The sequence below is a fragment of the Microplitis demolitor genome, chromosome 4 (assembly GCF_026212275.2).
Source record: "Microplitis demolitor isolate Queensland-Clemson2020A chromosome 4, iyMicDemo2.1a, whole genome shotgun sequence".
NCBI classification, from domain to species: domain Eukaryota; kingdom Metazoa; phylum Arthropoda; class Insecta; order Hymenoptera; family Braconidae; genus Microplitis; species Microplitis demolitor.
The window spans coordinates 13,759,054-13,783,189 of NC_068548.1; the positions used below are offsets into that span (position 1 = coordinate 13,759,054).

Consider the following 24,136-nt stretch of genomic DNA (forward strand, 5'->3'; position numbering starts at 1 on the left):
AAGAACTTCCCCAGGAGACATATATTCCGCTATTACGTTATGACCGTCAATAACCATCTGAGACCGAATCTCGGCTAACGTTTTGTCTGAAAATAATATGCAATAAAATCATAGACAAATTTAAAGTCAAATTTTAAATATATTAGCAGCAGAGAAGACTATTTATCACTCAATAAAATGTACCTGCATGTTGAAAGTTTTTTAACTCTAGCTCATTGTCAATGGTTTTTCCTTGAGAATCGAGATGTGACCCGTAGTGTTCATAAGGAAGTACGACAGTGGCTAATTCACGGCTCGAAAGTGCCATCCTTCGCTCAAATCGATTGTAAGCTGATAGACCAGGTGCATTGGTAAACACGAACAGCCCATCCAAATCGTATTCTTTGAAGTGCGATATACAGTTAAATATCACTCTATTGTCATGTGGATTTTCATCTGGCCCTCCATTGACTGATAAATTCATCACAGGCTTGATTAATCCATTCTTTCCTAAGGCTAAATTTATTACGATATACGATATACGTTGGACCAGAATATGTAACAGCTTCTTTCCTACCGGCGCACTTTATAATTTAAATGCATTAAAACAGGAGCCTGTACTTTTACAGCTGTTTTTCCAATCGGTACTCCTGCTTTATCATCTTGAGAGATAAAAACTACCTGCTCTGGCCCAAGTATAGATGCAAGTTCCTCGAGACCATTAGCAGTAGCTTTACAAAAATCTTGATCGACGTGGTGTCCATGTTTGTCTGTTTGGGCGTGACACAATCTCACAGGCACAGTTGTGTCATGACGCTTACCCTCTAAGAATCCAGAATAGTTTGGAATGAACCTACGATATTTAGAGATCCGCGATATAGAAAATCCATCTTCAACAAGCTGTGTATGCCATTCATCAACAGTCTTGCAAGTTTTCAGTACCTCTGATCGGCGTCGATCAGCAGCTGAGCTTCCTTGTGTTGCTATATCACAAATTACTTGCAGAAGGCCTGACTGATTTTCTTGAAGAGAAGGACGGTCTGGCTGAGTCCTTATAGACGAGAATCGCACGTTGGGATAAGCAGATTTCAGGCTCAAAACTTCAGCTTTTTGTTTTGCCCTAAATTTTCGCATGTTCGTTGCACGGACTATTTTATTCTGTAACTATTTTTTCTTTTCATCAGCATCATGCCTCAATTTTTTTATTGTCTTCTGAATCCCTTCGTTTCTAAGTCCTGCATCTCGCTTTCTTACAACAGCATTTAATTCAGCTTCAAGTACTGAAATTCCAGATTTCAAACCGTTCTGTTTTGGTGTCCCGACTCTTGTCAATACAGATAAAGAAGGCATCAAAGCAGAAGGTTTTGGTGTCGAGACTGTTGTCGATATAGATGAAGAAGGCATCAAAGCAGAAGGTTTTGGTGTCGAGACTGTTGTAGATACAGATGAAAAAAGCATTAAGGTAGTTCACTCGCAAAACGACTTTTCTTGGGAATGCGATGAAATTAAAACATGAGATTAACAAGAATGTCTAATATTTAACAAATAAAAAAACGAAATTTTTTCACCGATTGTAAGACGAGATATTAACAATTAAAAAGTGCGTAATTAACATGCTGAAGATCTACCAAGTATGAGAAAAACATGTAGTTCCTAAATATCTTCGAAACGGTTCGCACCATTTTTTTTAAAAACTTATCCACTGTTAAATTAAAAAATTGGGGATGTTTTGAAAAAAACTCTGAATTTTTTGACCGATTTGTTTAAAAAATATTGATTTTAAAATATAAATAATTTGAAAATACTTGACGTGTGGTGGAGTACAGCAATCACAACTCGGCAACGTTGTAGTCGTCATACTTAACCCGCGGAAATTCAAATGTCACTTAGTTAGGTTCATTTTTCAGCATGAAAGTATTGAAGGTCAAAAAATTTTTGGAAAATTTTTCGAAATAACTTTTATGAATGTTAAACATTTATTCAATGATTTTAAACAAACAAAAAAATAATTTTTTGATATTAACTTATATTAATGATAGCTCGGCTGCCCAATTCCAAAACACAGTAAGTGATACATTTTTAAAAATCGATTTTTTAGTATTTTTAGTTCCCATGGAGTTTTGTGAACATGATTCTATACATATTTCAAAAATTTTAATTTTGTCAGTTACTGTGTTTTGAAATTGGTTTGCACACATCGAACAATTTTTTTCTTTTTAATTGCGATTTTCTTGTAAGTTTAAAAAATAATTATGAAAATATGCACAAAAATTAATTCTATCCAAAATTTGTGATCGTCAATAATAACAAACTACATGTATATTAAACTCACACTATATAAATATTGCTACCTATACGTTTAATCTATAGACTATTCAATATAAATGTTTACAGCGTTGCCACATTTATTATACTCATCAGTGTGATTGTATTAGTGTGTATCTGTATATTTAAAACTACAATGTATTGGATATAGTCTCTCACAAAAATAAAATATTCTCGCATTGAGTATCTCTAACTTTTTGTAGTTACGATTACGCTATACTTTTGGCTACGAATGTCGCGAGTGAACTACCTTAAAGCGGAAGATTGGTCAACGAAAGATCTATTATTATTGGAAGCTAGAAAAAGAAGTGTTAACTCGTATTGTATCAGTACCTATGAAATTAAAAAATTAAAACGATCTACGTGAAAGTTCTTAGCACGTATGTTACAGTTAAAATCCATTTTAGCTGATACATACATATTTTTAAGGCGATTTGGCCTACAAGAGTTAACAAAAACAAATTCATCGGCACTGGTAGAGCAGAAAGTAGGTGGTTATAACATCCAAGTGATAAAAAGAGACTCTCTCATAACATTATCACCTTCAGTGTTGGGAAGCACTTCGAGATTATCTTACGTGGGTGGAGCTTTTTGTACAGATAGCTACATTTACCGAATACAAGAAAAGAAACAGGATTACCAACGCCCTGCTTAAAAAATCCAATAGATTCTTATAGCTTCATGTATAAGGCCCTATACTTAACTATAGCACTTCTCATAGAACTCATTCATTCTTATAAAATTTCTATAGGAATTTATGAGGATCTATTGGATTCTATGAGATTTTCTAAACAAGGCGTGCACTCATGCGAGAGTAGAAATAAATTCATTAGTCTGTTAAGTTGCCAAGACATTAGTGACATGAAAATAAGATATTTATTCTTACAACCGAAACAAATATTTCATTATAATAATATACCATCGAACCCATTCAACAAATAGAATATTAACAAAGGTTTTATAAGTCAGTACAGGCCAGAAAAGAAATCAGACAAAACAACATAAGGAACGGAATACCCTATGTTCATGTCGGATTAATGCTGGAAGTCACATAGGTTATAATCTTCGATAAACTTATAAAAACATAAATTGTTTGAAGAATTTGACAAAATAAACTCACAATACTCACCTTCAGAAAATGATTGAGGTGACGAGCATTTTTTTAGTTCCAATAGCTTGCATTGATAAAAAATCCTTGAAAAATTTAAAGAAAGCTTTATACAGCCGATCGTATAAAGACATTTTTGTACTAGCACAAACTCTTGTCGACTCGCTTGACAACTTTAGTGAAATACAAACTGTCTGACAAACAGTATCTGTTTTCAATCAACTGACGTCTCGGCATATGTGCATCAGCGCCACCAACTCTAAATTGAAAAAGCGCTAAACACTGCGCGCTATATTCGAATATAAGTCGGAAAAATACGAGATTTTTCTCCGTAAAATCGACTACGTGACACAAACCTGAGTCCCCCCCCCCTCTTAACGGGTTAGGTGACATGGGTACATTCTCTAATTGGCAATTCACATTATCGATCTTTCCAAAACTGTAATACCTCAACAAAATTTCATTTGACATTATAAATTTTCGGATACTCTTCTCTTTACTATGTTTTCAGTAATAGCTCTAAGATTTTATGAAGTAAAATTAATAATTTTACAAATTGTACTAATCATTGTACTAAATTCATTTAAACATAACTTAAGGTAGTTCACTCGCGACATTCGTAGCCAAAAGTATAGCGTAATCGTAACTACAAAAAGTTAGAGATACTCAATGCGAGAATATTTTATTATTGTGAGAGACTATATCCAATACATTGTAGTTTTAAATATACAGATACACACTAATACAATCACACTGATGAGTATAATAAATGTGGCAACGCTGTAAACATTTATATTGAATAGTCTATAGATTAAACGTATAGGTAGCAATATTTATATAGTGTGAGTTTAATATACATGTAGTTTGTTATTATTGACTCTGTTTTATTATTGACTCTATTTGTTATTGATTCCTAAGAAAAGTCGTTTTGCGAGTGAACTACCTTAAGTCATGAGTGACTTTTCTGTTGTTTTCAAATAGAAATTACTATCTACTCTACTACTATTTTCTATTGAATCTACTGAATTTTATAGAATAGATAAAAATAAATTTAAGATTTATAGTAATTTATTCTTAATGAATTGTAATATTTAATTTCTACTCTTACAAATATTTTTAACTCAGAACTAGAATATTATCAAAGAGATTTTTGAATATTGCTATTTCCAGAATGTTCGTTGTTCGAAAATTATGGATTTTTACCATTCTTTACTCAATTTTTACTAATCTGCATTGTAATTTTTACAAATCGTAAAATTTACTGTATTGATCGTAAGAATCAACAAAATAATGAAATTTTCCATTATTGAAGGTAATTTTTGGTTTGGATTGTAAATTTCTCTTCGGAAAGTATTTTTTATTTGACGACAATAATTGTTAGCTAATTTTGAGCTACGTTTTTTTTCGTGTTTCTATATAACTTGAAGAATTCATCTTAATTATTTCTTATCGATTAATAACAAGCAAAATCCTCAGATTTATAACGCGAAACAAATTAAAAGGAAGTAATGGAAAAAAAGTTCTAAATATATATAATTTTATATATAAAATTAAATTATGAATATAATTTTTAAACTTTAACATAAAACGTAATCCTTTTGAACTTGAAAAGCTCATAAAACAATGGAAACAGAGGTATCTTCGAGCTTGAAATGCTTAAAAATGTATTTATACTAACGTTTTTGAGCTCTTGGAGCTCGAAAACAGCGGGAAGTTTTAGGGCTGGCCCGCAGGGCCAACCGATGCCCAGATTTTTTTTAAGTCTTACTCGGGTTTTTTTTTTTTTTTTTCGTTTTTCGGAAATTTTTTTTTTTTTCGGTTCACCTTACATTAACTCAATATCTAACGCAAAAATGGAAACAAATTAAAGACAAAAAGATCATTTTTCATTTGTAGGCTGATATCTCAGCAGCAAATTATCATACAAAGAAACAAAAAAAACCAAATTGAAGCTAAATAAATTTCCTAAACGAGCCATGAATTGATTTTTCTGAAAAAACTTTTCCCGGCCCAGTAAACTCGAAAAACAAAACCAAAAAATTTAGAACAATTTTGCCTCGAGCTATTTTTTATGATTTCGCAAAACCCGTGGCTCGAAAAATTATTTTGCTGGAGGACCTCCAAACTAGAGATTTCAAGCTTCAATTTGATTTTTTTATTTTTTCGATACGATTATTTCTGATGAAAATACAGCCTTCCAAAAGCCACTAATGATTTTATAAATTTTTCTTGTTCCTTTAATTTTTTGGATGTGTATTTAAGATATATACGAAAGTCGGTCAAAAGTTAGCTATTTAAAATATATTTTTCATACATATTTTATAAGTATTTTTATATTTTTGATGTATTTTAAATATATTTTCTATATATGAGAAGTATGTTTTCTTTATATTTTAACATATATTTTTTTTATAAATTTTTTTTCATAGGGGATATGTGTTGATAAGGGTAGTAAATTAACTTGGGCTCCTTGAAATAGCACTACCGATTTGATCAGTTGAACCTCTAGCTATCCTGTTACACCACATTTGACAAATTTTGAAAAAAATAAAAAAAATGCTTTAGTCCATCGGTTAAAGATGATCAATTGGCAAAAAAACCTCACTTGACACCGATATGCGCAATTTTAAAGGATCGCATTTATTTTTATAGTGAAATTACGCAAAATACGAATAACATCTGGGTAAAAATTGCGATTGTTTCGTATTGACAATTCTTATCGAAATTGTTATTCAAAACTTATCATTGAATCCTTTTTAATTTGATTAAGAATTTTCCATTCGAATAAATCGTATTCAATGAGAGTTTCATATCTGATTTTACTATGGAGTCATTCAAATACACTTATAGAAAATTTATGTTGATTCAAGAAATATTTTCTTGAGCCAAGAATGTATTTCTGAAGAAAGCCAATTATCGCATCAAGAAATTCTTGGCTTGATCTAGATTTTCTTAGCTCCAAAGATTTTATATCTTCGATGGATAACTCTTGTGTCTCGACCCGAAACTATTATCTTCAATCGATACTATCGAATTTTTCAAGCAATACCACTTGTCTTCAACTAAAAATGCTGTATTATTATTTTAAGAACTTTAAATTTTTATTTTAAGTAATAGTTCCTTGATGAAAGATGTTTTTAAAGTAATGAAAGAAAAAAAAATTTTTTTTTTTAAATAAATTTCTGCTTTAACATATCTGAAGGGTGACACGCTTTAATACTCGCGGACTTAATAACCGTGACATAATAACTAACGACCAGATAATCGAATGACAGAATAACTGAACACCAAAATAATCTCCGATGAAATAACCGCGACAAAATAACTTTGAATTTCCTGCGTATTTTATAATGTTGCTACCTATTGTTGTAGATATCGTGACATTATGAGCGAGGTATCCATTTTGTCGATGTATTTTCTATTAGTATTGTTTGTCAGTGGTTTATAACTTAACCTTTATCAAATATTAAAATTGTATTATTACATTAATTTTTATTATAAAAGATCATCAAAAAAATCATTAAAATAATTAAATAAGGATGCCACTAGGTTTCGTTTTATCTAACAAGAGTAAAAAGCAATCTGCACGTAATGGTTACTCATTCAATTTAAAAAGTAAAAATAAAAATGATATAACGTTCTGATGCATAGAATACCATACTTGTTATGCTTGCAAAGCTATCGTTAGAGCAACTTCGGATAAAAGAACCGGTATCAACTCAATATTTGTTTATTATTGTACGATGTTTTATCGGCATTTTCTTGTAATGTATTTTTTTGTTGTGTTTTAATTTTAATTTGGTGATGTTGTTGGTGATGAACCAGTGCACAGCCATGCTGCTGACGCTGCTATAATGAAGGCTAATGTTGTAAAAGGAAAAATCCGAAAGCGTGCTAGACAAAGTAATGATGCACCAAGCGCTGTTGTTGCCAATGCCGTAGCTTCTGTATCGTCAGTCATTGCTGCTAAATTACCGAGAACTGTGTCGATGATTCGGAATGTTCAGCGCGTTCGTAAAAATCATGCTGTCATTTGTTAAGCCTAAATCTAGGGAGGATTTGATTATACCTGACGGTTTGAAAAATAATATGAAAGGTGATAATTTTCTTCTTTACGATAGCGGTCCTAACAAATCGCGGTTTTTAATATATGCAACTGATGATAATTTATCGGAATTGGCTAATTACGAGCAATGGTGTGGTGATGGTACTTTTTCTTCGGTACCCACTATATTTAATCAGTTATACACAATTCATGGCATTAAAAACGGAAAGATTTTACCATTACTATATTTTTTACTGCCTAGTAAATCTCAAAAAATGTATACCGATATGTTGACGGTATTAAAGCATCCTAAGTCTGAATTAAATCCCAGAAGTATGATGTTGGACTTTGAGACCGGATTTATAATAGCTTTTGAAAGCTGTTTTCTAGATGCTAAAGTTGTTGGTTGTTTATTCCATTTTTGACAATGCGTATGGCGATACGTACAATCTAGTGGATAACAGGAATTATATAATACTAATGCTGAGTTCGCTTTGTATGTTTGTGTGTTAATTGCTATTGCTTTCGTACCTACTGGTGACGTTAACCGTGCATATCATGAACTTGTAGAGTTACTATATTATGTTGAGCACGACAAACACTTCGAAGAAATAATCCAATATTTTAAGCGCACGTGGATGGGTGGGCTCTTACGCACTGGAAAGCGTCGGCTTCAGGCATTATTTAAAACATCATTATGAAATTGCTACGAAGCAGTTATAAATGATACCATTCGTACTAATAACGCTGATGAAGGTTGGCAACATTCTTTCAATGGAAAAATCTGCGTTAATCATGCAAGCTTTCAGAAATTTTTAAAGATTGTCATTAATGAACAAGGATCAACTGAACTCATAAATCAAATGAATACTGGTTTGAATGCTGCTGATAAAAATCGTCAACAGTATCGTGATATTAATGAGCGTATTGAAAATATAGCACGTCATTACACTGATAGAAGGATTTGTTTAGGAGTAATAAATTGATTTATTAAATTTTTCTCAACTGACTTTTTTGGATTTAACAAATATTTAGTAATTATTAACAATATTTATTATAATGAAATAAGTAACTTCTTTATTATTAAGAAATATTTTTAATGCTAACAAAGCCTTATTAACATAAAAGAAATATTTGTTAGCACCAAACAAGGCTTGTTAATATTTAATAAATATTTCTTAGACGAATTTGTCGGTAGAGGGCTACACACGAGCCTGTAGTGGTGTACAAGTATTAAAAAAGCTATATGTGTGTGTCGTTGCGACGTCATATTGTTTACTCCGTTCTAGCTTGCATTGTTGGTTAAACGTAACCTACAACTGAAGCTCTCATATACTTAAATAATATTTATATCAGAAGTGTTTTGTAAATTGTCATCCATATTATAACTATGAAAATATGGAAGCCTTGTTAATTTTATTCAGTTCAATTTTAATCAAATATAAAACCATTAAAAACACATGTACTATCAAACGGATTTTATGTTATTTCTCAGCGTAGTTTAATATAAGAAATTTTAATTTGTTTATTCTAGTTATAGTGTTAATTACTATGAAATTGTATTTTGAAATTAAAAGAACAGAAAATACGATGGTTGTTTTAGTTATTTTTGTTTATAAATACAAATATTAATGAATGTGTGTAGCTGCATGCAAAAACATATATAGATATATATTCTTGAACTGTGTGATTTTATGAATTAAATTTTAATAAATAAGTTAATAGATAATTTCTTAAATATAAAAAAAAATTTGTTCAAATAATAAAAAATATATTAAATATAAAATATTCATTTATTAATCAATTATTAAAAAGTGATTCATTAAATGTTAAAAAGTGATTTATTAAATACTAATAAATCATTTTTTAAATGGAAAGAAATCGTTTATTAAATATTAACAAATCGTTTATTAGATGCTAAGAAATATTTATTAAATACAAAAAAATGATGTTTAAGAAATGATTTGTTAAATATTAATAAATATTTCTTAAATAAAGCTCCGTTAAGAAATAATTTGTTAAATATTAACAAATCTTTTTTAATACTAAGAAATCCTTCTATCAGTGTATAATTCGAACAATGTACTCCAATATTTACAAAACATTGCATCTAATTGGAAATTATAAGTGAATATAGTTAATATATGTTTAATTTATAAAGTATATTGTGATGATATAGAAATGTATAAAATTCAATTATGTTTTATTATTGTTATTCCGCATAGATAAAATACTTGAAAAAAGGGAACAATACGATTCCTGCGCTTGTAAAGAACGGTTATTCTGTCGCGGTTATTATGTCGTAGGTTATTTTATCACTTGGTTATTTTATCTTTCGGATATTCTAAATCTTACTTTTAAATTGCAAATCGGGTGTGAATGAGAGAGTCGTGCTGTAGCCATCTTTTGTGCCATTTTGTATCATCTACACGTTTCCATCCTGCTTCAATTTGAATTCTTGAAATCTTAAACAAAAATGTTACCTTTTTTGCTTCTTAAATAATTTTGAATTAGATTAATATGCAAAATTTTCATTGACATCTAATTTGCAGGAAAACAAACGCGAAGAACGGACAAAACTGGCTGATGAAGACGCACAAATTAAGATCAAGAAATTAGAAGAACAAGCGTATAATCTACAAAAACAAGTTGCTTCTCAAAAACAGGTTAAGTATTTTGAATTTATATTTCACAGGGCTTTTCTTAATTCATTGAAAGCTTACGACGACAATACGTATTTCTTCAATTCCGATACTAAACTGATACAAGATGAAAAGTGGAGCTATATTGTGTTAAATAGGTTATAACTTTGAAATATCTAGCAAAAATGGCATCAACCCTTAACAGCCACACCTCACCCAGGCCACATACCGGCCGCACGGGGTAACTCCCTTTTTTTGAAAGTTTTTTAACCAATTTATTTGAAAGGTAAAAGACCTCTAATTCCACTTTTTTTAAGCCTGGGGTGAATAGTCACTCCATTCGGCCGTTAAGGGTTGACCCCTAGCGACCACTCGGGATAACTAGTTACTCCAGGCTCAGAAAAAGTATAATAAGAGGTCTAAAACCTTTGGAATATATACAAGCAACATTTGCCGGTAATATACAAGTGTGAGATGTGACTCCATTACATAGGGAGCTAGAAAACTTGTCACATATATGATCAGTTTTTAGAACGCCATCTATTGATTGACAGACAATAATCATTAGAAATGTTGAAGAACTCTTTAACAAACATGAAACAATTGGTTAGAAGTCTTAAAACACCCATATATCTTGTACGACTAGGTTTGTCAGCGTGGGGTAATGAGTTACCCTATATGGTCGTTATGTGCCTTGGCTGAGGTATGATTAATTAATGTAACGGGACGGTTGAGTCCACCTCCGTTTGACGGGATGCTGGTACCATACCCTTTTGGGCACACTCGCATTACGGGGTGTCCCCATTTACCACCCAGACGACACTCTTAGTCGAAAACCGACCACCAGGACCAAACACTGCTCCCATCTCAGGAAATGAGAGACTCTGGTCATAGTGGGCTTGGAAAGGCCCCCCGTGGTACCAAACTCCCAGCTTTGGTCAACATGCTTACGTAGGATTAGTGGTGGGATGCAAGTTCTCTCCATACCCATACGGGTTTCCTCCACTTATAAGCACTAAGGAATTGAAACAAGCCATTATACACATTCGCCCTCATTTGTCACCTAGTGTTCACTTATCGCCAAGCTTTTTGAGGACGCCATTGATGTTTTAAGACACAAAAATGGCGGTGATAGATCTACTCGGGATGGCTGAGGTATGATTAATTAATGTAACGGAACCTGAGTCCACCTCCGCCGTCCGGAAGCCGAGACCTCGCCCTTTTGGGCATACTCGCGCTGAGCAAATCGCTTATTTTCCACCATAATATAATAAAAGCGAAACATTGAGCAAGCTCAATATTGGCGGATGTTATAACCCTTAGGATCAGAGATCCTTCACATGTGGCTGCTGAACCAACAGCCACTATGAGTCCAACCGCAATTGGGCCCATGCACTCTTCCTGTCTTAGAAAATAGAGAGACTCAAGTCAAAGTGGGGTTTGGAATGGGCCCCCCATAGCACCAATTTCATGTATTGGTCGACATACCAATTGGTCGAGAGGGGACGTAGTTTCTTCCCCTGCCTTCCTGAGAAGACACCCAGTTTGATTAACATTCATTCATCCACACTTCAACACATTTACACGCACACCTAACTTCGGACTGGCACCCGGGATGCACAGAGCCCTCACAAATCGCGAGTTCTGCACACCCATGCCCAGATGCTCCGACAACAACTGGGTGGATGCCAGTTGAACCGCGATCTAGTAGTCCTCTCCTCCTTCCTCTCGGTGTGTTGAACGGTATCCCACCTTTTGTTGTATTGGGGGGATTTGCGATTCTTTGCGAGTCCGTACTTGAAGAATCTATCTTTAAAACAGCTGTGACTGGTTAAAATCTGGGTGAGCCAGAAATTAGGGCTGATGTGTTTGCTCGCTAGACGTTCAGTAACGTCGGGAAAGAAGTTGAATGTCATTCGTCTTGTGTCCGCTGTGGACCACTGTTCTTGCCATCTGCGAATGGTTTCTTTTCTGAGGAAGACAAGGCTTCCTTCGTCATCTGGCTGCACGGTCGCGGTTCTAAGGTTGTCTGTTTGCCAATGCGAAGATTGTAATGGGCGCAACGTTCATCAATCACAAGCTGAATGGGCACTGCACCCGCAACTACACAAAGTCCCTCATACGATGCCGTCTTGTATGAAGACGTCATCGTGATCAGGGCTCGACGTTGCAGGGCCCTAAGAGCCTTCCAATCCTCTACCCCACATAGGTCACTCCAGCCTGCTGCCGCATAAGTGACAACAGTCAGGAAGTAGTCCCTGTAGATAGTGGACATAGCCGGAAAGCGCAGTCCCCATTCAGTCCGTGCAAGACGGCATAGACGACCAAAAGTTTTGTCTAATTTCGCGCGCCTTGTCTTGATGTGTGTTGTTGGTTTGAGGTCCTGGTCGAAGTGTACCTCTAAGTATCTAACGATCTTTTTGAATGCTATTTTTGTTTTACCTATAACGATTTTCGGTGGCTTTAAATTATACTTGGGTTTTCTCTGTCTTTTGGCTTTATAGGGGTACGGATCTTTGTCCTTGCGTGGACCGCGTCGAGTGTACTCTCTTTTGAGGAATATTGCCTCGGTCTTGGACTCCGACAATGTAAGTTTTGCGGAATGACACCATTTCAGTATCGAGTCTACTGTCCCTTGCCCCTTTCTCTCAATATCGGCACGTGAGGTGCTTTCTATGATGACGAGGAGGTCGTCAGCATAGGCTACAAATTTACTTCCGTGTTCTGTTGACTCTAATTCTTTAAGCAAATCGTCGAACATAATGTTCCAAAATAAAGGCCCTAATACTGATCCCTGTGGACATCCCCTTGTTGGTGTTTTATTCTATTTTTCAAATCCCTATGACAGTGAGACTGTCCTATCTTCAAAGTAATTCTGAACTACCCTATAAACATTTTTGGGGAATTACCTTTTCTTCAATCCTTCGAGTACTCGCGGCCACCACACGTTGTCAAAGGCACCAGAAATATCGAAGAGAAGTCCGACTGCCAGATTCTCTCTTATCGAATCTAGCAAGCGACGCATCTCAACGATTGCATCTTCAGTCGACCTTTTGGCCATAAAGCCAAATTGTTGATTAGAGATCTTATCCCCAGCTAAGACTGTTGTGGTGAGTCTCGACTTAATTAGTCTCTTCCTGATTAAATACCTTCCCGATTACCGAAAGTAAACATATTGGCCTGTATGATTTGGGGTCACTCGCGTCTTTGTCATTACTCTTGAGGAGCATGATAATCCCACCCTCTTTCCATGACGTTGGAAAAACTCCTAACTCTAAGCATATATTGTATAGTTCTAAGAACTTCCCTGAAAAATTTATTCCCGCCTTTTTCATCACCTCAATCTCCACTAAGTCCGTTCCGGGTGCTTTTTTATTTTTAAGGGTCTTTAAAATTTTGTAGAGTTCGCGCAGGGTGAATAAATCAGCGTCCGCGGTGTCAGGTAGTGTCTCTGAATTTATTCGCGTTGTTATCTGCTCTTCCGTTTCTTCCTCTGGATTGTCGTCTACTATGTGTGTCTTGAGAAAGCAGCTAACTGCGTCCTTGAATCTTTCTGTGGATTGTCCGTCACGCCGGAGTGTGGTGAGCACTCTGTTAACTCGGTGTTTGTCTGCCTGGAGCTTGTAAACGATACCCCAGTGCTCCTTGTTACCGTGCGACGTGACAAACTCTCGCCAACTGTTTTCGCTCTGTCTTTTAACGTGTTTTGAGTACGTCTTACAAATTGTCAAGTATGTCTTTTTAAGCTCTGTCCTTACGTTTTCTTCAATCTCCTTCTGGTATCTTCTTCTACCTTTGTATACCACTCTCTTTTCTCTCGTTAATTCTCTGGTCCACTACGGGTATAATTTCTTGTGTAGCTTCTTTCGCGGGATAGCAAATTCACATGACTTTATAATGGTTTTAGTGAGTGCAACGGCATACCTTTCTACATCCTCGACCGATTCCAACGCCAGACCTTCAAGATTCACTCTTGCGAGTTCCGGTAGTTTCTCATGGAACTTCTCCCAATCGGCCAACGCAATGTTAAAACGCTTGGGGTCAGCCCCATCGAGGCCCTCCCGGTCTCTTGGAATTCCAAGGCTGATATCGATCGCATAGTGGTCGGTATTTTGCACCCACTCGCGTTTGATGGACCAGTTTTGTATATACCGTGCAAGTTTTGGGGTGGCTAAGGTGACGTCTATGTATGATTCTCCTGAGGTTGATGAATAAGTTGGGCCCTTTCTTTTTATGTTTAAAATCTCTAACCCATAATCGTCTATAAAATCCTCCATTTTCTCTCCTTTCTCGTTTGTTTCTGGTCCCCATCTAATAGACCTAGCATTCGCGTCCATCCCAAATAATACCTTTTTTCACCTTAATGCCTGAACTACCTTTTCTAGTTGCATGATGTGAATTTCTATTTCTTCGCGACACTGGAAGTATGACGATAGCATGTAGAGAGAAATGCCTGGACCTACAATTTGAGCGCATACGCAGTGTGCTGTACTTAATTGAGAGATGTGAATCATCGTGTATTTCGGGTTTGTTAAGCAGATGGCCGCAAATGGCCTTTCCCCAGTTGTAGCAGCAATTTGTACATTGTTGCCAAAACCAGGTATTCTAAAGCACTTGTCATTCATTGCTGCGTACGGCTCTTGCAGAAGAAGGACATCAATACGTTCCTCCTCCCACAAGGCACCTGTCTCCAGTGTTCCCGCCTTATCGTTTCACAAGTTTACCTGTAAGACTCGAAGACCGTTAGCGTTAAATCCTCTTTCTCCTCCTTCTCTCTCTGTCGGGTTTGGGGGGGGGGGGGGGGGTTCGTTTCACGTACCGAGCCCTTCTGTTGTTTCTTTTTGTGTTGCGAGGTTACCGTGGGCTAAGTTACTCGACCCCGGACACTCACGTCGGTTTGTGTCCCGCGAACAAAGTGTACCGTCTACTAATAAACCTTCTTTAAGTGTTTCGCGTTATTTAAGTTAGTTGGTCGCGTGATTTTACCCGTGCGCGTCCGCGTTTCCCGATTATCGTGCCGACGATTGACGAGGGTACCAAGGGGCTTAGCGATCAAATTGGTAACAAAAACACGGCTTGCCACTCTGGCACTCCTTCGAACGAGCGTGGTGTTGGTTGTCGTTGCTGATGATGATGATGAAGTCCTTGTGTCTTCGACTGTTTTTATACCAACATGGAATTCCCCTCCCATGCGGACTGATCCCGCATAATCCGAATGCCAGTCCAATGCGGATAATTTATCATGAGAGGAGAAAGCCATGTTTCATTTTGCTATTTGAGTCGCTAAACTCTTTGACTGTAGGGAAGAAAAATAAAGATTAGTGTTGCTGCTGCTACCTGTAAAAGAGAAAAGCGTAATTAGTGTTTTGGAGGGGAAAGGATAGGGGGTTAGGTTTGGCTGGGAACTGATACTTACACGAGTTTTCCCTGAAAAACTTAATACGTATTGCTTTTGCAAATTTATGATAATCAAAAATTTTTGCAGGGCCTAGGCCTATTTGTGGTGGCAGCAGTCCACTGTCGACATAAAATAGTTTTTGACCATCATTGCGTTCGAAAAAATCGATTAAAGTGAAAAAAAATGGCCCCAGGTCCAAGGACCACAAACAATCCATCCACTTATAATCATTAATCATTTAGAATCGATTAAAGTGGAAAATTTCGCCTCATGTTGCAGAACATAAAACTAGTTAATCACATATATATTCAAAATCGATTAAAGTGAAAAGCCCGCTTCCCCGAAGGGAGTAAGCCTTATCACTTATATATATATATATATATATATATATATATATATATATATATATATATATATATATATATATATTCAACGAATCATTCAAGTTCCCATTGATTTTTGAGTGATTGGCATCACTTTTAGGGGTTGGCAGCGTTGGGCTACCACCTCAAGCCGGTGACCTTTCGAATTCCGTCCCGTCGGAATCTTACTCGCCCACAGGCTGTTACATCCTACAACTTACTTCCTACATTACTTCCTGCTCGTAGTTTCGGTAACAAAGGTCGACAGCGTTGTACAAGTACAAATTATAACACATCCATTTTCGGAACGGGACAGCCTAAAAGCCTCCGAATCGAACGTGCGCTGCTTCTCCTAAGTTACTTCCGCCAGAATTATTTGCGTGGAAGCAATGAGGTAGAATGCCTTACCTGACTTTCCGTTCGAGTGAATACCATCTCAGGTCTGTGTAACTTCCTTGAGTCCACAGAATCGTAGTATTCTTCGGAGTCTTTGCTCCGTCATCGCATGTGTACTCACTCAGGCTTGTGTAGCGCCTTGGCCCACAAGATCGGACTACACTTCACTTTGATAACCAATCAAAGTTCTCTTTTTGAGGATCATATATGGTTTGAGATTTTTGAAATTTTCGCGATATTTGGATGAACATGGTTGTTCATTGACTTATATGCGCGCACGCACCCGCGCGCACACATCCTAGTGCATCAATTCTCTTGCCCCTTGTGTTTTTATTGGGGAGAGTTATATTGCCGTCTTTTTGAGAGTTTTGGACTCTTATTTATGTTGCAAGATCCAGCATAAACTCATACTCTCAAGGACCCCGGCTTGTACTCCGGCCTTTGAAACCTATATCAGCTAAGTTACCTTGTCCATGTAGCCGTCCACTTATGGACCTAAGTGGTCATAGCTCTGGACTATCCGAACCATCGCCCCGTAAGTAGTGAGAACCGAAGTCCCTGACGTCGAGGTTAACACCTTAAACTACAGTTTGATGTCCAAGTTTCTCGGGCCTTTTCCATGCGAGCACTGCTCTCAGTCAGTTTGGCCCTATGGTCCACCGGCCTTCGAGCTACTCAAGGGTATGGGAACACTCGTTCAGCTTTTAATCTTTTTGTACTTTTGTACTTTCTTTGACTGACCCTAAGTCAAAATCTTGTGCCCAAGGAATAGTATTCGATAGTCATGAGTTGCTTCGACAAAGTAAGCAACATGACGTCTTAGTTTATTTCCCTGGTACACTTACTCCAGGGTGAGCTCACACGAGCGCGCAACACATATTTGTTAGGTATTTTATACCCCTGTATGTATATATCCCGAACCCTTGGATACTCGAGTCGGATCTCTGAGAGATTACCGCTTCTTCCTTCTTTCTTTCTTTCCCAAAACAATAATGTCCCTCTGGATCGGCAGTGACATCGTTGGTTTCCCTTGGGGTACTTATGGTGGCACCGCGAAAAGGTCGATGTATGCTTGCCCGGCCCGCTTTGGCCACTTTTAGTCTAAACCACCATGGCTGAGGTGTGGCCACTAAGGGTTAATGTAGAGTCAAAGAATCTTATTCATGATGCCGTAGAACCACCCAAGTGAATCTTCGAAAATTTTCAACACGCCGTTCGCAAGATTTTTATTTATTTTTGTCTGTGACTCCTTAAAAAATATATCAGTTTTTCGGTAGATTTTTTTAAAAATCTAACTATTGTATTTGTCGTCATGGTCGATTTTATAAGGAATTTCGTCATAAACTATCGTAATTAGTTGAATAGAGTTCAAAAATACTATTTATTGACAAATTTATATATATATATATATATATATATATATATATATATATCTTTAGCCAAGGGGATTTATGAAACCATTTCCAGATGTCGTGTGAAATTTTGTGAGACCAACTTAGCACTTATGAAGCCAGGCCTCACAAGTTCCTTTTGTTAAAAGACACTTGTCGACCTGGCTTCGTGTGACATCTAGAAATAGATGTCACCACAATAGCGAGCCAGGCGCCATAATTTACCTATCGCATCACGGAATGTATATAATTATATACACCACCAAAAGTGTATATAAAGTTGGAGGATGTTAAAAGATACTTATGAACCAAGATTTTTTTTACTCGTCATAAAATAATTACTGTTATCGCGTGCACCAAAATGCATACAGAAGTATAGATATATTTTGAAATATTGAATGCTAATTTTGAGTATGTAGACAATTAAAAATAAATATTCCGTCCAGTTTTTGCAATGAAAATAAATTATCAGTATTTGATGATTTTATTTCAAAAAATTGTTTATGCACGTGATTTCAAAAATTTTTCGTTTTTACCTCCTTCTATTCACTCAATAATAATTAACATTCATAGACTAGAAATGTGATTTATTTATCCATAATAAGACATTCAAATTTCGATGTTTTTGTTTTTGGGTCAAGTTCTTGGTACATTAGGTTGGTTGACAATTATCGTTTAGCATCAAAGTATATATATACATATATATAAATATATATATATATACGTAATGGTGTTAATAAATATTCTTGCTAATAGATACTTATGAACCACGGATTTTTTTTTCATTTATAATAGAATAGTCCCTGTTATCGCGTGCACTGACAGGTGTAAAGAATTTTATTGTCAAAACTGAGGAAAAAATTGTCATATTTAGAAATATTCAAAGTTAATTTCTTGTATATTTATTTTTTAAACTAAATATACTGCCCAGTTATAACCATCAAAATAATGTGTCGGTATTTGATATTTTTTTGAAACAAGCCCATAACAACGTAAGACTTTTATCGCGTGAGAATCGCAATACTTGAAAATTTTTTCAATAAATTGTTAATGCTCGTCATTTCGGATTATCTTCTTTTAGCCTATAGGAACAGATGCGAAAAGGGTTTTGTGAAGCCATTTAAAATTTTTCGTTGTCTACTCCATTTATTCGCACAATAATATTAATTCACATTCATAAACTAGAACTATGATTGTACAATTTATGGAATCATACTTGTTATCCAATGTTATAATAATTGAATGAAGTTATAAGCATGCTTAGTGGGTTCAAAATTATCGTTTGGCGTCAAAATATATATATATATACAAATTATGGCGTCAACAAATATATCTGCTAAAAGATACTTATGAACCACGATTTGTTTTTCATTAATCTAGGGATGGTCACTGTAATCGAAAACACCGAAAGTTCTAGAGAAGTATAGACATATCCTAAGATATTAAATGCTGATTTTGAGTATGTTAATTTTTTTTTTTTTTATAAATACACCGTTCAATGATAACGATAAAAATAAAGTATCTGTATTAGATACTCAAAAAGAACACATACAAGACTGCTCAAAAGTTTTAGTGTTCCACAATCATTTCAAACAATTGTTCATATACGTGATTATTCTTTGTATACTTTTACCTATAAGAAAAGTGCATAAAGAATTTTTCTAAGTTTGAAAAATTTTTATATGTATTTTCGAAAATTAACTTTTGAACTAGAAATATGATTTATTTTTTCATAATACGACATTTGATTTTTGATATTATTTATTTTTGAGTGAGTTATGGGTAAATTAAGTTGGTTGACAAGTATCGTTTGGCGTCAATATATATATATATATATATATATATATATATATACCAATTATGGTGTCAACAAATATATCTGCTAAAAGATACTTATGGACCACGATTTTTCGGTCATTGACAATGGGTGAGCCATTTTTATCTTGTGCATTGAGAGATGTCGAGAGTGATCTATCACAACTGGCACAAATATAGTCATGTTCCGAAATATTAGATGTTAATTTTTTACGTATTTATTTTCCCAACTAAATATACGGCCTAGACATAACCATCGAAATGAAGGATCGGTATTAGATGCTTTCATGAGAAAAGTCTATAACATTATAAAGTTTTTATCGCGTGAGGATCACAATACTTGTCAATTGACTCAAATCATTGTTTATACACGTGATTTTGATTATTTAGATTTAGCCCATAGAAACAGATAAGAAAAGAGTTTTGTGAAGCCATTTAAATTTTTCCTTTTTTTACTTTTACTATTCGCATAGTAACAACAATTTTCATTTATAAATTAGAAATATGATTGATTTATTAGTAATATGACATTTGATTTTCAATGTAATTAGTTTTTGAATTAACTTATTAGTACATAAGGTTGGTTGGCAAGTATCGTTTGGCATCAAGTATATATTTCAGTTGAGATATCTATAAATATATCTGCTAAAAGATACTTATGAACCACTATTTTTCGGTCATTGACGATGGGACGGCCATTCTTATCTTGCGCATTGAGAACTGTCAAGAGTGATCTATTACAACTAGCACAAATATAGTCATGTTCCGAAATATTAGATGTTAATTTTTTACGTATTCATTTTCCCAACTAAATATACGGCCCAAACATAACCATTGGAATGAAGGATCGGTATTGGATGCATTTATAAAAAAAGTCTATAACATCATAAAGTTTTTATTGCGTGACTATCACAATGCTCGTCAATTAATCCGAAAAATCGTTCATACAAGTTATTTTGATTATTCAGCTGTAGCCTATAGAAACAGATGAGAAAGGGTTTTTGTGAAGCCATTAAAATTTTTTTTTTGTTTACTCCTCCTCTTCGCACAGTAACAATAATTTCCAATTATATATTAGAAATATGATTTACTAATTCAAATATGACATCTGGTTTTCAATGTAATTAATTTTTGAATTAACTTATCAGTACATTAGGTTGGTTGACAAGTATCGTTTGGCATCAAGTATATATTTCAGTTGAGATATCAACAAATATATCTGCTAATACATACTTATGAACCACCATATTTTTCACTAATCATGGAATAGTCAGTGTGATTGCGTGCACTGAATGTTGTAACAAGTTTTCCATCGTTACTTGCTAAAAAATAGTACTATTTTACAAGAGCATATTTTCATTTTAGGATGATAATTTGTTTTTAATAAATATATGGCCTAGCTACAACAACCTTTATAATGTAGTAATATATGATCGTTTATCGAATCGAACTCAAAAGGCATTAATGAATTGGAAATGAAAATTAAATTTAATTGATTCTTGAAGTACGTTTTTTCAAATGCTCTTTTTTGTTTACTCCTATTAATATAGGTGTCCAATATATATTCATAAACAAATCATCATCTTCCTTAAATTTCTAAATAACTGTTAGTCATTATTCATTAAGTTCTTCCATCTTAATAGGCTTACAAGTATCTTTCATTATATGTATCCATATACTTACGTGGCTCATAAGTATTTTACATATATGAAACTATGTGTCAAATGTTGATATGAAGCCGGGTCTCACAAATATCATTTAACATCATATCTTCAACATGGTGTATATAGTATTTCAAAAATTTGTTTCGAAAATTTTTCCATTTATTGTCCTCATTAGCATGATACTATGCTATATATACTAAAAAATATCAATTATAGGAGTGGCTGACAATTACCTTTTCGCAAACATATATATATATAATAGAACCGGCTTTTGAGGACACGATTGCATCTACAATTCTTATCCGATCTTAATGAAACTTTCTACACTCATTTGATGTGTAATCACCACGGTTAAGTTCGAAGATGGACTGAATCGGTCGATTAGTTTAGAAATTATGGCTGTTTGAAATTTTAACAATTTTTCAAAAAAATCAGTTTTTAATCACTTTTAAAGTCCATATAACTTTAAAGCTAAAACTTATAGATAAATTCTGTAAAAGTATTTTAAAGCTTGACTAATAAGCTCTAATTTGTGACCTTAAATTTTATAATTAGACCATTTCTTCCAATAATTTTATAACCTTGAAAATTCTAATGGAATCAAAAATGTTGAAATTATGGTTTTCATTCCACATAACTTATGCTTGTCTCATTAAAATCCAGTTTCGTCAGTTGTATTTTATTGTGCACAAATAACCTGTAAATTTTACTGCTATTTTATATTTTAAAAGTATTTCTTTTATTATTTATGATGTATTAAATGTACCTTCAATCCTGATGATTATCACTGGTCTTGTCATTACGATAGCGCCCACATTTCTTATCGGATCTTAATGAAATTTTTCACACTTATTCTATAGGCAATTACCTTGATCAAGTTAAAAGATAGGCTGAATCGTTCAAATAGTTCTGAAATTATGACTGTTTGAAATTTTCATGATTTTTCGTAAAAATCAGTTTTTAATCACTACTAAAGCTTATATAACTTCAAAACTAATATTCATAGACAATTTCCGTAAAAAGTATCTGAAAGCTCGTCTAATAATCTTTAATGTACGACATTAAGCTTTATGTTTTGACTATTTCTTCCAATAATTTGATAGCCTTGAAAATTTTAATGGAATTAAAAAATGTTGAAAATATGGTTTTCACACCACATAAATTATGCATTTCCCATTATAAAGCAATTTTGTTACGTGTATTGTATTGTGAACAAAATAACCTGTAAATTTTACAGCTATTTCATATTTCGAAAGTATTTCTCTTATTATTTATGATGTGCCAATCGTACCTGTACGTCCTATAATTATAGCTGGTCTTGCCATTGTAACTGCGATTACAATTATGATCTAATATTTATTAAATTTTTAATACTTCATTTATGTGAAAGTTAGTTTGGTACATTACCTATATAATGTTATGTCAAATCAACTATCTGAAGTTCTCTATCGAAAATAATCATTATCCTTTTTTACCCTCACTCTTAGAAAATGAGTTTAATTTCATGTCATGATTATACACTAACATATATCACAAGATATGGATGTATAAAACTAACTTTTTATATAGATTAATTGAAAAATCTACCTTCCATTTCGGCTACCGAATGGCTTTTTTTTTTAATTTTTGTTTTTTCTTAGAAAAAACGGTTATAATCGTCTTATGCCCGATTTTTAAATGTAGATATTTTTTTCGGAACTGAAATTAGTAGAAAATGTAATTGTTATCCCAGCCAAGTACCTGGATATTGGACTAAACTTTTATACGGCCCCGATCGTCAGCAACCGGCCAAATATCTGCCCAGAATACAAAGAATTTCCAGTCTGGCTAGATATTCATAAGTCCGGTCGATCCCTTGATCAAATGATTGTCGTTATTCGACTTGTTGATAATCAGGAGATAAGAATGGCGCACTTTATTATTTTAGTCAAGCAGTCAATCAGGCATATGATAACCTACTTTAACGAAAAAAAATCTGAAAAACGGTTGACCCTGCGGACCAGCCCCAAAACATCCCGCTGTTTTCTAGCTCAAAGAGCTCGAAAATATTATTATGAATCCACTTCTGAGCTCTTTGAGTTCAAAAATACTCTTTAGTGCATCGCCTTTTCTAATCTCTTCAAGCTTAGAAGAATTTGTCTTGTTTTGCAACAGAAAAGTTCAAAAAATGAAAAATAATTCAAAAACCCAAGTATCGATTAAATTTTTTTTTACGATCGTTGTTAATGAGACGCATATACTTAGTCAAAAATAAATAGGAGTAATTGAAATGAAGAATATTAGTAGTTTTAAATTAGGACTATAACGTCTAAATATAAAACTTCCAAGAAAAATTCAGAAAACGATAATTTTTTGGACGTTGTGTGGACAAAATATCCTAAACCATCAAACCAATTACAATGAATTATGCGATGATAACAAGATACTATTAAAGACAAAAATTTAGAGTAATTTCTTAAACAATGGCCCAATTACATTTTGTGCATTACACGATAAATAACGTAAATTTTTATTTTTCAAATTTTTTCGTAAACGATATTCCTCAAACGAATTAATCGATTAAGACGGTTCTCATGGCAATCAACGCGTTATGTCAAGTTCTAGAATTGAGTAAAATTTGGAATCAATTCATCAAGTTTTTTCAGAGAAATTAAGAAAAACCGTTTTATACCATTTCTTTCTCCGACAATCTTTCGAATTAATTAACCGCTTGAGATGGTTCTAGCAGCAGTCGACACGTTTGTGTATGCTCTGAAACCGGCTCAATTTTGACATCGATTAATAGAGTCGTTTCAGAGATATTACACTGAAAAAAAAAATTACTGTAATAGCAATACCGTTAGGTTATTGTAACCATCTAAAGTTTGGAAAATCGTAGATTGTTAGTATAGCAACACTTCATTTGCGTAAAGGTTAGATGGCTATTTTACCCATACAATGTTTTGTTAAATCAACTATTTATATAGATGGATGCTACGTCAATACGTATTGCTATATTAACAATACGTATT

The 24,136-nt window shown here is 34.1% G+C and overlaps 1 protein-coding gene across 2 annotated transcripts in view; it reads left to right on the forward strand.

The window, feature by feature from the left end:
- The window catches only part of LOC103578561 (E3 ubiquitin-protein ligase Bre1), an 86,581-nt gene that overhangs the window by 43,238 nt on the left and 19,207 nt on the right, over positions 1-24,136 (forward strand). For both annotated transcript variants that reach the window (XM_014443989.2, XM_014443988.2), the window contains exon 10: positions 10,010-10,123. In XM_014443989.2, the coding sequence (XP_014299475.2) occupies positions 10,010-10,123 (114 nt within the window). The remainder of the gene's footprint in view (positions 1-10,009; positions 10,124-24,136) is intronic.